General features: G+C 41.6%; 1 protein-coding gene across 8 annotated transcripts in view; it reads right to left on the reverse strand.

The window, feature by feature from the left end:
- The window catches only part of ATP11B (ATPase phospholipid transporting 11B (putative)), an 88487-nt gene that overhangs the window by 18486 nt on the left and 53810 nt on the right, over nucleotides 1-16191 (reverse strand). For 6 of the 8 annotated variants that reach the window (XM_072142727.1, XM_072142723.1, XM_072142726.1 and 3 more), the window contains exons 22-27: nucleotides 11329-11474; nucleotides 7967-8026; nucleotides 6947-7074; nucleotides 5366-5504; nucleotides 3437-3460; nucleotides 1412-1477 (exon numbers count right to left, since the gene is read on the reverse strand). In XM_072142727.1, coding sequence (XP_071998828.1) covers nucleotides 1412-1477; nucleotides 3437-3460; nucleotides 5366-5504; nucleotides 6947-7074; nucleotides 7967-8026; nucleotides 11329-11474 — 563 coding nt within the window. The remainder of the gene's footprint in view (nucleotides 1-1411; nucleotides 1478-3436; nucleotides 3461-5365; nucleotides 5505-6946; nucleotides 7075-7966; nucleotides 8027-11328; nucleotides 11475-16191) is intronic. The other 2 variants (XM_072142725.1, XM_072142724.1) reach the window with 1 other exon arrangement.

A 16191-nucleotide genomic window follows, 5' to 3' on the forward strand; every position in this document is an offset into this window, starting at 1 on the left:
GGCCCGCCCCAGGAGCTAGCATTGCATTAGTAAACCTTTAGTAAGCCTTTCATACCCACCCGATCTACTGGTATCCAAAAAGATGCCCAAGTTATTCTTGTAAGGAACAAAGCTGTGAAGAACCCAGGACCCCTGCAAGCAACTCAGGGATCAACCTTTTCCATTTTCCAGGGCTTCTAGGACACTTTGCCCTTGATTAGGTGGGAGCATAATGTTTATATAAAGCCTCGAGGGCCCAGCGACTTAGGTACTCCTATTAGGGGATAGCTAGACAAGAGGAGGGGCAGGTTTGAAAACTGGATTTTATGGGCATGTTGGACCTGTAGGTACCTGTAAAATTGAGAGTTTGGAATGTCATACACAACTTTCAGCTGCTCAAAAGGAGCATAGGGAGCAATTATCAAATACGTCTGTGAGGGCATGGATAGAAATATGGCTCAGGCCTCCAGTTCTGGTAATTTAAACAATTCAGACAGACTCTAGTTGTTCCATGGGGGAGATTCCCTTATTATATCAGAAAATTTGGAGAGCGATTTAGCAAACAAACAGGGAACGACCAGGGAACAGGTTAGGGTACTCGAGATGTTTAATACCCAAATGGTGGGTCAGATGGTGCTCTTAATTTTGTAATCAGACTGTATTATCTAGCTGGGATATGTATACGATCCTGTGTTTTGCCTACACGACCCCGCAAATTGGTCTTGGCGCAGCAGGATCACATCAATTTTGAACTCCTCTATTTTCCCAGTTGAGGAGACTATGCTGGATTGTATTGCTTCCAAGAGTTGCGCAGTGACTTGTCTCAGCTAAAAGCTAAATTTTGAATTTTGCTTGATAAGGACGACCAAAATTGACATCAAATTTCCACAGTGCATTTTAAGGAAATGTACCAATAACACAAGGAAACGTTGCTGCAGCCATATCTTACAAAGAGTGATAAAGAGAAGGCCCAATTAATTACAAAAAAAAAAAAAAGAATTATTGGATATGGTGAACACTAATTGGGGAAAATAAAAAAACTTTCCAAAAAGGTATCGTTAAAGTGAAACAGCCAATCAATAGTGACAGCTTCCCGAAGCACTGCACAGAATATTAAATGGTACCACTTTGGTTCTGCTGAGAACAAGAACCCAAACAGCACTGTAAACTGAAAAATAAAAAGGAGTAGCTTTTTAAACAAAAAAATTAACTGTAAAAACATAAAAGGCCTATGGCACGGGCAATCATTGGCAATCACTGGCTCTCCCACCTGCATTAACCTGCTAATTACAGTAGAGTCAACAAAACTGGAGGAAGACAGCGCCATAAAGGGTTTAATGGCTAGTTGTAGTACTGCTCCCACTCAAAGACAGGCTATGCAAATTTTTACTGTGACATTCTATTGAAAACAAACAAAGTCTGGAAAACTCACCTTCATAGTCACTGTTAAAACCATAACTGTAAACACCAAGGTTCCAAATGTCCAGTTCCCAAACATCTAAACATAAACGTGACAATGTTACATTAATAGTGTAGTAGTATATTGCTGTGGATACAGTGAATTTCTTTACATGATATCCAACTACATCAGGTGCTCCTGAAAATTGTATATTTAATTTGTATAATGGGGTTTTCCCAAGAAGTTAGGTCTCAGTGCTGAGAACCCCGCAGCTCGGCGATCTCAGTCAGCTCAATAGAGATTACTGGAGCAGAACAGTCATGTGCGGCAGTCTGCTCCATTAATCTGACGGAGCGACGGGGGGTCCGACGGACCTCTCATTTTCGCAATCTGCAGGGGTCTCAGTACTGAGACCCTGACTGATCAGCAACCACTGGGTAGGGCCTAACTTTTCTTTGTAAGAGAACAACATTGAACAAACATCTTTTCTGTATATATTCGAGTATAAGCGGAGGTACATAATTTTAACACAAAAAAAACTGGGAAAAACCTATTGACTCAAGTATAAGCCTAGGGTGGGAAATGCATTGGTCACAGCCTCCATCCAATACATAGCCCGCGTCTGCCCTCCTAGTACAACGCCAGCCCGCGTCTGCCCCCCTAGTACAACGCCAGCCCGCGTCTGCCCCCCTAGTACAACGCCAGCCCGCGTCTGCCCCCCTAGTACAACGCCAGCCCGCGTCTGCCCCCCTAGTACAACGCCAGCCCGCGTCTGCCCCCCTAGTACAACGCCAGCCCGCGTCTGCCCCCCTAGTACAACGCCAGCCCGCGTCTGCCCCCCTAGTACAACGCCAGCCCGCGTCTGCCCCCTAGTACAACGCCAGCCCGCGTCTGCCCCCATAGTGTTTCGCCAGCCTGCTTGAAAAACTTAGCTTACACTCGAGTATAAACGTTATGTTATCAGAGGAAGGCGATTTTTTCTCTCCACTTAATGCTCTTTCCTTCCTAGTGTTAATGATATATTCCTCTACAGCGGCCATCTTGGACCAAGAGAACCAAACAGTGGCCATTTTAGGTCTGACGTGGGGGGGGGGCGCTATTATGTTGCCCACTCCATCAACATCAAACTCCATCCGGTGTGAAATCTCTGTGTTTTCATTTTTAGCTCTTATCTGTCTGCAGCTCCTTTGTGTGAAGGCCATATTTTGCCTTAACAGAGCTAACACAAGGGAAATTTGTCTGAGAAACAAGGCCTGGGAAGACCGTGCATAATTTAGTAACCTTTTTGGAGAATGTCCTGGTAAAATTCATTATGGCCAATAGCATTTCAGTATTCTATCCCCTTGTCAAGCCCCCCCAATGCTGTTTTTCTTTGATATATGCAGCTGAGACTAATAAACTGAGGAATATTTTTACATACACTAAGAGACTGATGTGTTTTGGTTTTTTGTTTTCTCCTCCCGGTACAGGGCAGCCAAGAAAAGGGTTAATTTGAAAGTCACCTTACAACATGAAGTAAGGGCCGTTTAAGCCCTAGATAAAAATCTCTAACATCAGCGATGAAGCTGACCCGCTTCTGCAGTATAGGAAATAAAGCCAACAAACGGAAAGTGTTTCTTCAGACTCCATTGACAGGAAGACACAAGAGCTCTACATTTTGGGATGCGTTACCTGAAAACAACTTGGCCAAAAGGTCTCTTTTCATCTCTGTTATATCTACAGTTAATTGGATAAGTTATTGTGGGCCAAAACCTGGAGAGCTCCAACACAAAAAAAACAGGTCCATAAGGTATGAGGTAAAGTATAACGGAAATACTTGCACCTGATCCGTTTGTTGTTCCACTCCTGATTTTGGCACATAATAAATGAAAGAAATAACTGAAGACCTAACAGATGTGAACTTGGCTTACATAATTAAAGGAACTCTAACCGTTACAAAAAAGTGTTACTTTCCAAAGCGTTTCTGAGGCGTTACATCACCATGCTACAGTAAAATACGATAAATGACACCACTGCAACTAAACTACCGCTATTCCTCTCTCACATGGATACTCTTACCAGTTGCCTGTTAGGCTTCAATATCTGATGGCATGCATAGCATGGAAAGGAGGAAAAGGGAAGAGAAGTAGAGCCAAGAGATAAAGCAAGAGCATAGCAATGAACATACAAAGTGGAAGGTCACTAGTTGCATATTAAAATGTGTTAAGGAGAATGAACAGTCATTTTCCAGGCCTTGCCATAATTTTCTTTAGAGCACACCTTTCTAAAGAAAAAAATATTAATATAAGGAATACAACATATATCAAATAGTTAAGGCCTGTTTTGTCCCATGAGCATTTTTCCAATATATAATCCACTTTTTGGTTATGAGTTTGTAACTCACATGCCCATTGACCTGTGGTTTCTTACAGTAATACATTACAATCACAAAAAATACAAAAAACCTCTTGTTGCCCTTTGGCCTTTTTCCCCCAGGCAGATGATTCCTTGATCCTTATCCCTTATCAGTGGAAGAAGAGGATTCATACACATTAGATAGCTAGATGGATATAATTATCTGTAAAGCGCTGTGGAATATGATAGCACTATAGAAAGATGCATTATAATAATTGCAGTTTAATAAAGTGAATAAAATGTGTAAAGATACTATATATTCTATATCTATCCTATCCAACAGAATCAGAAGGATATGAAAAGCAATGGGCTCTTAAAGGCACTGATAAAGAATGTTAGAGGGTCTGTTCTTTTAGCACAAACAGCCCTGAACTCGTCTACTGGCCGAGTTTGTTATTGCAGTTCACCCCATTCAAGTAACTAAGGCTCAGCTGTAATACTGAGCTCAGACCATGCACATATATAGCCCTACTACTGGGGTAAGGGGAGGAAAAAAAAAAAAAGAAGAAAAACATCCTTTTATAAAATATAGATTATAAAGATTTACCCCTTTTACAAAATATTAAGCCAGATATTGTTTTAGGAAAAAGATGCTAATGTTTTGCGTCAATTTCATACCAATATATGTTTTATAATGTTGTGAAAACAGAAAATAAAAGCATGGTACAAGCTAATGCATTAAAAAAATGCTATATGGTTGTATAGACTGCAGAGTATTTAGCAATACAACTAGTGATAACTCCCATAAAAGACATAGTACTAACAAGACAAAGACATGGATGGTGCAGAAAATTCACTAGATGGGATGTAAGTAAAGTACACACTGGCACTGAACTAGTTACATTTTTATTACATAAATAAATACCATAAGTCAAAGTTTAATCTAAAGAGACTCATCAGAAACCTCACAGCTGATCGTTTCAGATCTTACTTCCAGACCCCTGGTAAATAGGTCCTTTTATTTAATACATCCAGTCAAGCCTGCTGGTTAGCCTGCAGACAGAGATTCGGTTTTCCCTGCATAGATGTACACAGCAGCTGTGTCAGACGAAATGTACACAAATGTTATTTTTGGCTGTGTGTTAGCCGTTGTTACAGCTAGCATACAACCCTATGACTTCCTATAAGCTCACACAGCTGTAGTTTCTTCTGCCCCGTGTGAGTCAAGTACCTGGGCTGCAAACTATTCCTGCCAGTGTTTACAACTTGACAAGTCTTCTTTGATTATTATCAGCGCATTCAGCCTATGACATACAGGCCACAAACAATGGAGCATGGCACCGTTGTTTGCAACCTGTTAACACACACACATTGGTGTGCAGGTAGCCTGAGATCTCGAGGATTCCGTCTGAAGGGGGGGGGGGGGGGTCGGTCAAGAAATAACTAACCGACAGGTGCAGGCAACACGACCAGAGTCTGTAATAAAACACTAAAAGTCAAAATTTAAAGGGAACCTGTCAGCACTTTACCCACCGTAAGCCCACCAACAGTGCCTTGTTATGTATAATGCAGGTCACCCTGAGGTCCTGTCATATTTCTACCTGCCAGCACGTAGATAATATAATATTATTCACATACTAAACAAATACATACCTGGCCATTTCCAAGGAGAGATGTATCTTCACCCATTAGAAAGTAAGACCCAAAAAAGAAAATAAAGGCATGCCCAAAGCCTAGAAAGGTCCAGTAAAGGAACGGTTTAAAACCGAGAAGGGCATTTTTACTAATGTCTCTGTAGGAATAATTAGAAATAAAATGACATTTAATATCATTTAAGTATAAAGAAGTGTGCTTAGAAGTGTAGATTCAGTAACAGAAAAATTAAAATCAGTGCCAACTATCTACAATGCTCAAAAAAAAATAAAGGGAACCATTGAATAACACAATATAACTCCAAGTAAATCAAAGTTCTGTGAAATCAAACTGTCCACTTAGGAAGCAACACTGATTGACAATGAATTTCACATGCGCTTGTGCAAATGGAATAGACAACACGTGGAAATTTTTGGCAATTAGCAAGACACACTCAAAGGAGTGGTTCTGCAGGTTGGGACCACAGACCAGATCTCAGCACCTATGCATTCTGGCGGATGTTTTGATCGATTTTGAATGTTGGTGGTGCTCTTACACTCGTGGTAGAATGAGACAGACTACAACCCACACAAGTTGCTCAGGAAGTGCAGCTCATCCAGGATGGCACATGAATTCAAGTTGTGGCCAGAAGGTTTGCTGTGCCTGTCAGCGTAGTGTCCACAGCTTAGAGGCCCTATTAGGAGACAATTGAGGTGGCCGTAAGAGGGCAACAACCCACCAGCAGGACCGCTACCTCCGCCTTTGTGCAAGGAGGAACAGGAGGTGCACTGCTAGAGCCACAAATGTCCATGTGACTGCACAAATGGTTAGAAATTGACTCCATGAGGATGGTATGAGGGCAAGTCGTCCACAGATGGGGGTTGTGCTCACAGCCTAACACTGTGCAGGATGCTTGGCATTTGCCAGGGAACAACAGGATTGGCAAATTCGCAACTGGCGCCTGTGCTCTTCACAGATGAAAGCCGGTTCACACTGAGCACATGTAACAGAGTTTGTAGACGCCATGGAGATAGTGATCTGCTGCCTGCAATATCCTTCAGCATGACGGATTGCCAGTGGGTCAGTAATAGTGTGGGGTGGCATTTCTTTGAAGGAGCGCAAAGCCCTCCATGTGTACCTGACTGCCATTAGGTACAGAGATGAGATCCTCAGACCCCTTGTGAGACCATATGCTGGTGCGTTGGCCCTGGGTTCCTATTAATTCAGGACACTTCAAGACCTCATGTGGCTGGAGTGTGTCAGCAGTAAGATGAAGGCATTGAAGCTATGGACTGGCCAGCTTGTATGATGGTGACTATAGTCCAGGCCTCCATTGGGTAATAAACTTCCATTGATGATTGGTTTGTGATTTTGTGGTCAGCACATTCAACTTTGTACAGAACAAAGTATTCAACAATAATATTTTATTCATTCAGATCAAGGATAAGTTACTTCAGTGTTGCCTTTTTTTAGCAGTTTATTTTTAACCATATGTTGTGACAAGCTGGCTATAAGGCATTTGGGAAAAATATGCAGCGTCAGGGCACTGGACAAAAGCACTTAACAGATATTAAGTAAAACAGCCGACAAAAATATACTCACCTATAGAGACCAGGTTTGGTGTGTAACACATGTGGATGCACATGTTGTTCAAACAGACTGTACATCAGAATAGGTAAGGAAGTGAAACAAATATTGTACAAAGTCAGATACACACTGTCATACAGTGTCTGAAAGAAAATGCAGAAATAGTCATGTAAAAAAAGTGTTCCACGTTTTATGAGTATTTTGGTTACATACATCTAACACAAACTTCTGAATGAATGCAGCATTGTATGATTTTTTTGTATGATCAGTATTTGTTCTGCATTTAAGCAGCAATGTATTTGAGTCAGCCAATCCACAGTCAAATTTATAATCTACAAATGTTTCACATGCATTCTCTCTCCCGCACATATTTTCACAGACTACAAATATATGAAGTGACTACATAAACTAACGGTTACAGAAAACAAAGTAGACTGAAGTCTGATAATGCAACCTGATGTAACCAGTGTATTCTGCAAGTTGCATGGTAACAAGTGAGAGGAGCTGAGCCAAATATTCTTGCTTCCAAAAAATATCATCATAAAGTTACTGTATATACTTGAGTATAAGCAGAGTTTTTCAGCACAAAAAATGAACTCAGACCTCGCCTTTCCGTCACAGCCCACTGTTTCTCATCTTCCTTCCTGTGCTGCGCAGGGAAGCGTCACTGCTGAAGCACAGGAAGAAAAAAAAAGAGGACCTGTGGGGGGTGTTGGAAAGGCGAGTACTTAATTTATTTTTTTATAGGTTGGGCATACTGGGCACGGGCTGGCAGGCTATATGTATATACTGTGGTGAGGCTCCTACCAATGCATTTCCCGTCCTAGGCTAATACTCAAGTCAATCGGTCTTCCCACTTTTTTGTGTACCTCTGCTTTTACTCTAGTTTATACGGTAGTTTACAAATATTAGAAGGTGAATTTGTCCTGTATACAAAGCACATGACATATAGGAGGTTACTTGAGCATTAGTGAACATTTTGGTTTATAAACTTTTAGAAGAAACATTAGGGGAAACCAGTTACAATACACTTACCTGCTGAGAAAATAAACAATAGAACTGATACAAAAATTGTGGTGTGATAAAACACACATTCTGAAAGACAAAAATTACAAATTATATTTAATACCTATATTTTACTTTATATAGTAAAATGCTATAAATAGTGATATATAAAAGATAAGTCCAGTAAACATCTGGAAAGAAATAGGACAGCATGATATAAGTCTATGGGGTGCTTAGGAAGTCACTGGTGTCTTAAGGCTGCATTCAGACGAACGTGTGCCCGGCCTACTGTAGCACGGCGGGCACACGACATCGCCCAGGAGAAGAGGTGGACACTCTCCATAGAGAAACATGGCGCACAGCGCCGTATTACGGGTAAAGAAAGGACATGTCCTATCTTTTCTCCGGGCACGGAACGGTACAGTGCCGCATGTGTGCGGCATGGTACTGCTCCGTACGGCGCCTTGCGCCCATCCCTGGCTTATAGGGGACATATATACGACGTGTATATGTCTCTCTGTCATTTTCAGTTTGCTGCTCTTTAGTGGAAAAGAAAATTGGAAATGGCAATCCACATAGATCCAAAAAACAACAATGCTGAGATAGCAATCTTCACATACAATTTAAAGCAGCAATATGCAACTTATTTGTCCCGTATTCATATCAGTGACTACTAAGTGTAAATCTAGTTATATCTGGGAAAACAGTTGTGATACTCCAAGACTTTGCATTACAAAAAGGTTTATGTAAAGATTCATTATTTTAAAACTACAGATAAAGATATTTAGCAAATGTATTTATTTTACTTGATATACAAAATAAATACACATTCTCCAATGATGGCCTACAGGAGGCGCTACTATGGAGACATCTGTTACATTTGTGGAATTTGCTCACTCCTGATGACCCGATACCTCTACTTACACATTGTAGCTTTATATAAGGTTTTCAGCGATATGTTTTATCAATACCACCAATATATTTAGTGGACAAATTTATTTGCAGTAAAATTAATGATTATATGCACAGGCAGTCCACTACTTAAGGACACCCGACTTACAGATGACCCATAGTTACAGACGGACCCCTCTGCCCACTGTGACCTCCGGTGAAGTTCTCTGAAAGCTTTACTATAGTCCCAGGCAATAATCAGCTGTAATGTGTCTGTAATGAAGCTTTTTTGATAATCCTTGTTCCCATTACAGTAAAAAATGTTGAAACTCCAATTGTCACTGGGGCAAAATTTTTTTTTTGACAGTTTCAACTTACATACAAGTTCAACTTAAGAACAAAGCTATGGAACTTATCTTGTATGTAACCCGGGTACTGCCTGTAATATGTATAAGTAGGTGCAGTAAAGCCAAGAGCTGAAGGCGCACAACCAGACCAGACAATGGTTCCAAAAAGATTTTCTTTTTATTTAAGGAGGAAACACAATGCGTTTCGGGGATCTGTGGTCCCCTTTTTCAAGTGGATAAGTGATCTGTTGGTTGACGGAGGGCAAAGGTGTATATATACAGACATAAGAGTTGGTACAGAAAGAAAACAAGGGGATCTGTACACAAATTAAAATAGTTATAAAGGGATAACAGACATTGGATAATGTACATAAATAAATGAATATTCCATTAAAAGTCTGTGGTTCGTATTATCGATGTTTGTCTATATCGATAAATTAATCCATAAATAAATAAAGTGATTGAGTGAACCAAAACAATTCATGATAAAATCAGAGGTATGAATTAATACAATCATCAGATAAAAAACATAATTATGAGGATCACAAATGAGTTGATAAAAAGGTAAATAAACCAATGCATACTCTCATCATGGGTATAAAACATAATAAATAAATACCGTAAGGCCGGTGCGCCTTATATATGAACTTATACAGAAATGTACTACAGACAAGATGTTCTGTACATTTACCAGTGTTTAATAGCTCCATCCCCAGAAATTTCCTGCACCTTCCCACACAGTATACAGGGTCCCTAGCTCTTGAAGTGCCCTGGCACCACAACTAACATTGTGCCCATCCTGCCCTCCCCTAGCACGGAGAGACCGGAGCTGCCATAGTGCCGACCACCAGGCAATCATCATCATCAGTAAACAATCCCCCATACCTGACAGCCCTGTAACAGGGGAAAGAGAAGGAGCCACATGGAACCCCACAGGAATAACACCCTGGCTGAGGAGGGGAGGAGAAGGGGCAGAGGGAGACCGTTTAACCCCTGCTGCATCACCCTGCATTAACCCCCAGCAGCCCATACCTCTGAGATCGGAGCTCTCTGACACGCTGAAGACAAGTTTCCCGGGAAGTGTAGCTGGCTTGAACTGTGCACAGGTCTGCCACCTGCTGGTCATTTTTAGGTACTGCATTTGATCCTGCGCCTTATACTCCAGTGTGCCTTATATATGAACCGAGATGTCTTAGCAGGCATTTATTAGAGGTGCGCCTTATAGTCCGGTGCGCCTTATAGGCCGAAAAATACGGTAATAATTGTGATGAAATCAACATAGGGATAAAAGTAGAGGATCTCTACTTTAATCCCTATGTTAATTTCATCATGATTATTACCGTATTTATTATGTTTTATACCCATGATGAGAGTATGCATTGGTTTATTTACCTTTTTATCAACTCATTTGTGATCCTCATAATTATGGTTTTTATCTGATGATTGTATTAATTCATACCTCTGATTTTACCATGAATTGTTGTGTCTGTATATATACACCTTTGCCCTCCGTCAACCAACAGATCACTTATCCACTTGAAAAAGGGGACCACAGATCCCCGAAACGCGTTGTGTTTCCTCCGTAATTGAAATTAAAAGAAAATCTTTTTGGAACCATTGTCTGGTCTGGTTGTGCGCCTCCCGCTCTTGGCTTCACTGCACCTACTTTCTGACTCCAGCCGATCTAGCATCTCGTGCCTGGAATACCCAAAGACACCGGCTGCACCCCAACCATAACCTCACACGCCAATACGAGAGTTGTGCCTTATGTTTAAGCACAACTCACCCAGGTAAGCGACTTTTCAACCACGTCATATACCCTGAACCAAACGGTATTATCCTATGAGCGCTGTTGTGTTCCCAGTCTGCTATCCTCCTGTAATATGTATAAGAATTTTATGGCCTTTTTTAGGTCAAATGCATTGCATGAAAACTGCATACTGTTTGTATTGGGGCCCACTTTGACAGGTGTCTCAGCCGGCTTAGCTACCAATGGCTACTGTATCTCTTAGTGTGAGGACAATGTAACCATACCACGTACAGGTACAAAATGCCATAAGAAAGAAGTAACCAGACATATCCCTGATGTAAATTTATGTGACAGTGCAGAAATAATTACAGGTCTCAATAACTATACTTAATATATGAACATACCTTATAAAAAAAGTACTGTACAAGAGTTGCTATTCTAATGTAGTAGTAGTGACCATGCACCAAAAGAAGTTTTGAGAGGAACCGAAACCTCGCAATTGCATAGTCGCTGTTCCTTACAGCTTGTCTTCCTTCTTTACCCATGATTCCTGAAAAAACAATACACATAACATTGAATACATATGTTAACCCCTAGGGGACACAGCCTATTTTGGCCTTAAGGACGCGGCCCCATTCTTCAAATCTGACCTGTGTCACTATAAGTGGTTATAGTTTTGGAACGCTATGAGATATCCAGGGGATTTTGAGATTTGGATTATATCTTTTGTGTTTAGTTATGAAAAAAAACTAAATTTGGCAAAAATTTGGAAAAATTCTTTATTTTCAACGTTCTAAATTCTCTACTTTTGATGCAGATAGTCATAGCTCCCAAATAAATTCATAACTTACATTTCCCAAATGTCTGCTTTATGTTGGCATGGTTTTTTAAGATTCCACATATTTTACTAGAATGTTATGAGGCTCAGAATTTAGGATTCATTTTTCAAATTTTTTGTAAAATCACCAAAACCTATATTTAGATGGACCTGCTCAACTTCTAATTGACACTGAGAGGCCTAAATAATAGTGAGACTCGTAAATTACCCCATTGTGGAAACTACACACCTCAACGTATGAAAAACCACTTTTAAGAAGTTTGTTAACCCTTTAGGTGTTTAATAGGGGTTAAAACAAAATGGTGGTGCAGTCTGCAAATTGTAATATTTTTTCACAATACACTCATTTTGGGTGGAAAATTAAACATTTACAATGGATTAAATGAATAAAGGCTCCACAAAGTTTGTTACCCAATTTCTCCCGAGTACACGGATACCCCATATGTGGTGGTAACCTGCTGTATGGGCGCACAGCCGGGCATAGAAGGGAAGGAGGCGCCATCCAGAGCAGATTTGCTATGTCACATTGTACAGGCTATAATTTTTTCCTTTTTTTAATGTGGACCTATAGGGGCTTATTTCTTTTGCCACATGAGATGCACTTTTCTGGTACGTAATTTGGGGGAATCTATAGGCTAATTGGTGAGATTTTATTAACTCTTTGTTGGTGGAGGAAATGAAAATCATCACTTTTCAGGAAGATTTTTATGGGGTTTTTTTTTTGGCTGTTTACCATACCATAAAACTAGTATATTATTTTTATTCTATGGGTCGCCACAATTACAAAAAGACCTCATTGATATAGATTTTTTTATTTTTTTCCCATTTTTAGTGCATAAAAAGTAATTTGGCAAAAATGTTGTTACTTTTAGCATCACCGTCTTTCATATGCATAACTTTTTTATTTTTCGCCTCACAAATCTGTTTAAGGGCTTATTTTTTGCAAGAAGGATTGTTCTTTTTAGTGGTCTTATTTTAGAGTGCATAACATTTTTTAAATCCCTTTTTAGAGCATTTTTATAGGGTATTAATTGAAAATGATCTTTTTTTCTGGAGCTTTTTTTTGTTTTGTTTTTTACGGGGTTAACTTTGCGGATCTAATAACGATTCTGTTTTATTATGCAGATTGTTACGGAGGCAGGGATACCAAATATGTGGGGGTTTTGTGTATTTTATTCAATTGTACTGAATAAAAACCAATTTGGAGAAAATCTTGTTAATTTTAGCATCATCATCTTTTCATATGCATAACTTTTTTATTTTTCGGCTGACAAATCTAGTTAGGGGCTTATTTTTTGCGAGAAGAGTTGTTCTTTTTAGTGGGCTTATTTTGGAGTGCATAACATTTTTTAAATTACTTTTTAGAGCATTTTTTTTATAGGGTATTAATTAAAAATTATCTTTTTTCGGAACGTTTTTGCGTTTTTTTTCTACGGCGTGTATCGTGCGGGTCCAGTAACGATTCTGTTTTATTATACAGATTGTTACGGACGCGGCAATACCAAATATGCGGGGTTTTTTGTGTTTTTATGCTTTTTATACTTTATTAAGTGTTTTTATGGGAAAGTGACATTTTAGGGGCTTACCGTATTTTTCGGACTATAAGACGCACTGGACCATAAGACGCACATAGGTTTTAGAGGAGGAGAAATAAGAAAAAATGTTTTTTTCCCCAAATAGTATGCTAAAATATTTAATAAAGTAACAGTAAAGTAACTGGGCGGTGCAGTGCAGCCATGTTTCTCTTTGGAGAGGGGCAGGGGCGAGCAGCGATATAGAATTATGTTGGCATGTATTCAGGAGGTCTCAAGAGTTACCAGGGCTGCATAGGTATGAGTATATGTGACAATGGTGACAAGAGCATACAATCTATGGGGAGGGGACACAGGAGATGACAATGCTTGTGCAATGGTCACAGGAGCTTACAATCTATGGGGAGGGGACACAGGAGATGACAGTGCTTGTACAATGGCCACAAGAGCTTACAATCTATAAGAAGGAGGGTACACAGGAGGTGACAATGCTTGTACAATGCTCACAGGAGCTTACAATCTATGAGGAGGAGGGGACACAGGGGATGACAGTCCTTGTACAATGGCCACAAGAGCTTACAATCTATAAGAAGGAGGGTACACAGGAGGTGACAGTGCTTGTACAATGGCCACAAGAGCTTACAATCTATGAGGAGGAGGGGACACAGGAGATGACAGTCCTTGTACAATGGCCACAAGAGCTTACAATCTATGAGGAGGAGGGGACACAGGAGATGACAGTCCTTGTACAATGGCCACAAGAGCTTACAATCTATGAGGAGGAGGGGACACAGGAGATGACAATGCTTGTACAATGGTCACAGGAGCTTACAATCTATGAGAAGGAGGGGGCACAGGACGTGACAGTGCTTGTACAATGGCCACAAGAGCTTACAATCTATGAGAAGAAGGGGGCACAGGACGTGACAGTGCTTGTACAATGGCCACAAGAGCTCACAATCTATGAGAAGGAGGGGGCACAGGACGTGACAGTGCTTGTACAATGGCCACAAGAGCTTACAATCTATGAGAAGGAGGGGGCACAGGACGTGACAGTGCTTGTACAATGGCCACAAGAGCTTACAATCTATGGGGAGGGGACACAGGAGATGACAGTGCTTGTACAATGGCCACAAGAGCTTACAATCTATGAGGAGGAGGGGACACAGGAGATGACAGTGCTTGTACAATGGCCACAAGAGCTTACAATCTATGAGGAGGAGGGGACACAGGAGATGACAATGCTTGTACAATGGTCACAGGAGCTTACAATCTATGAGGAGGAGGGGACACAGGAGGTGACAGTGCTTGTACAATGGCCACAAGAGCTTACAATCTATGAGGAGGAGGGGGCACAGGAGATGACAGTCCTTGTACAATGGTCACAAGAGCTTACAATCTATGAGGAGGAGGACACAGGGGATGACAGTCCTTGTACAATGGCCACAAGAGCTTACAATCTATGAGGAGGAGGACACAGGGGATGACAGTCCTTGTACAATGGCCACAAGAGCTTACAATCTATGAGGAGGAGGACACAGGGGATGACAGTCCTTGTACAATGGCCACAAGAGCTTACAATCTATGAGGAGGAGGGGACACAGGAGATGACAGTCCTTGTACAATGGCCACAAGAGCTTACAATCTATGAGGAGGAGGGGACACAGGAGATGACAGTCCTTGTACAATGGCCACAAGAGCTTACAATCTATGAGGAGGAGGACACAGGGGGTGACAGTGCTTGTACAATGGTCACAAGAGCTTACAATCTATGAGGAGGAGGGGACACAGGAGGTGACAGTCCTTGTACAATGGCCACAAGAGCTTGGTCTGTGGGATAAATTACCTTTACAAGACAGCAGCCACTACATACCAGGCAACAAGGGGTTAAGAGTGTGAGAGCAGAGACCGGGGGAAGGGAGCACTTATCACTTATCTGATCCTGTGAGAAGTTACAGGTCAGACACTGCACACAGCTCTGTATAGGTTCCTCTTCTCAAGTTGCCAGCAGCCTTCATGTTCTCTCTTCCCTCTGAGCCTCCCGGGCTACTTACAAGCCGAGCGGGGATTGGCCACAGAGTCAGTGCCTTTCCCCTCCCCCTCTCTCTCCACTGCTGCGCTCCTGCTCTGCCACAAAGCTCCTGTATATCGTGCCCTGTGGACGGCAGAGCGCATGGGTGCTGCCATCCATTCCCTCCAGCAGTGGAGGGCTGAGAGGAGGAGAGGAGCGCAGCGGCACTCAGCACAGCCGCTGCGCTTCACTGTGAAGGGCTGCGCTTACTGCCAGCATTAGCTGGCAGAGCGCAGCCGGGTGCCCTCCATTCCCTCCTGCAGCTACATCCGGACTATAAGACGCACCACTGTTTTTTCCCCATCTTCTGGGGAAAAAAAGTGCGTCTTATAGTCCAGAAAATACGGTATATTTTATGTATTTATTTTTTATTTATTATAATGTGTAGTGTTAAGTGTTTTTGCATATTTTTACTTATACATACTTGAACTTAAACCAGTGATGCTCTGATCCCCCGGTAAGCGGCGCGGGGGATCCGATCCACAGCGCAAACACCCTTACACGCCGCGGTCATGTTTGACCGCAGCGTGTAAGGGGTTAACACCCGCGATCGGAGCCGGCTCCGATCGCGGGTGTTAGCGCAGGCTGTCAGCTGTACTAGACAGCTGACAGCCGCTGCTTCTGGTACCGGCTCCGTTCGTGAGCCGGTGCCAGAAGCAGGACGTTATAGAACGTCCCCGTGCGCTAAGCATCTAGCCCCGGGGACGTACTATAACGTCCTGGTGCGCCTAGGGGTTAAAGTAGCAGTTTACATATTTACTACATAAAGATTCAGAAGCACATTTATTGTATCTGAGCAAGGTGCAACATATGTACTAAAATGACT

Source organism: Engystomops pustulosus, chromosome 3 (genome assembly GCF_040894005.1).
Source record: "Engystomops pustulosus chromosome 3, aEngPut4.maternal, whole genome shotgun sequence".
Classification (NCBI taxonomy): Eukaryota; Metazoa; Chordata; class Amphibia; order Anura; family Leptodactylidae; genus Engystomops; species Engystomops pustulosus.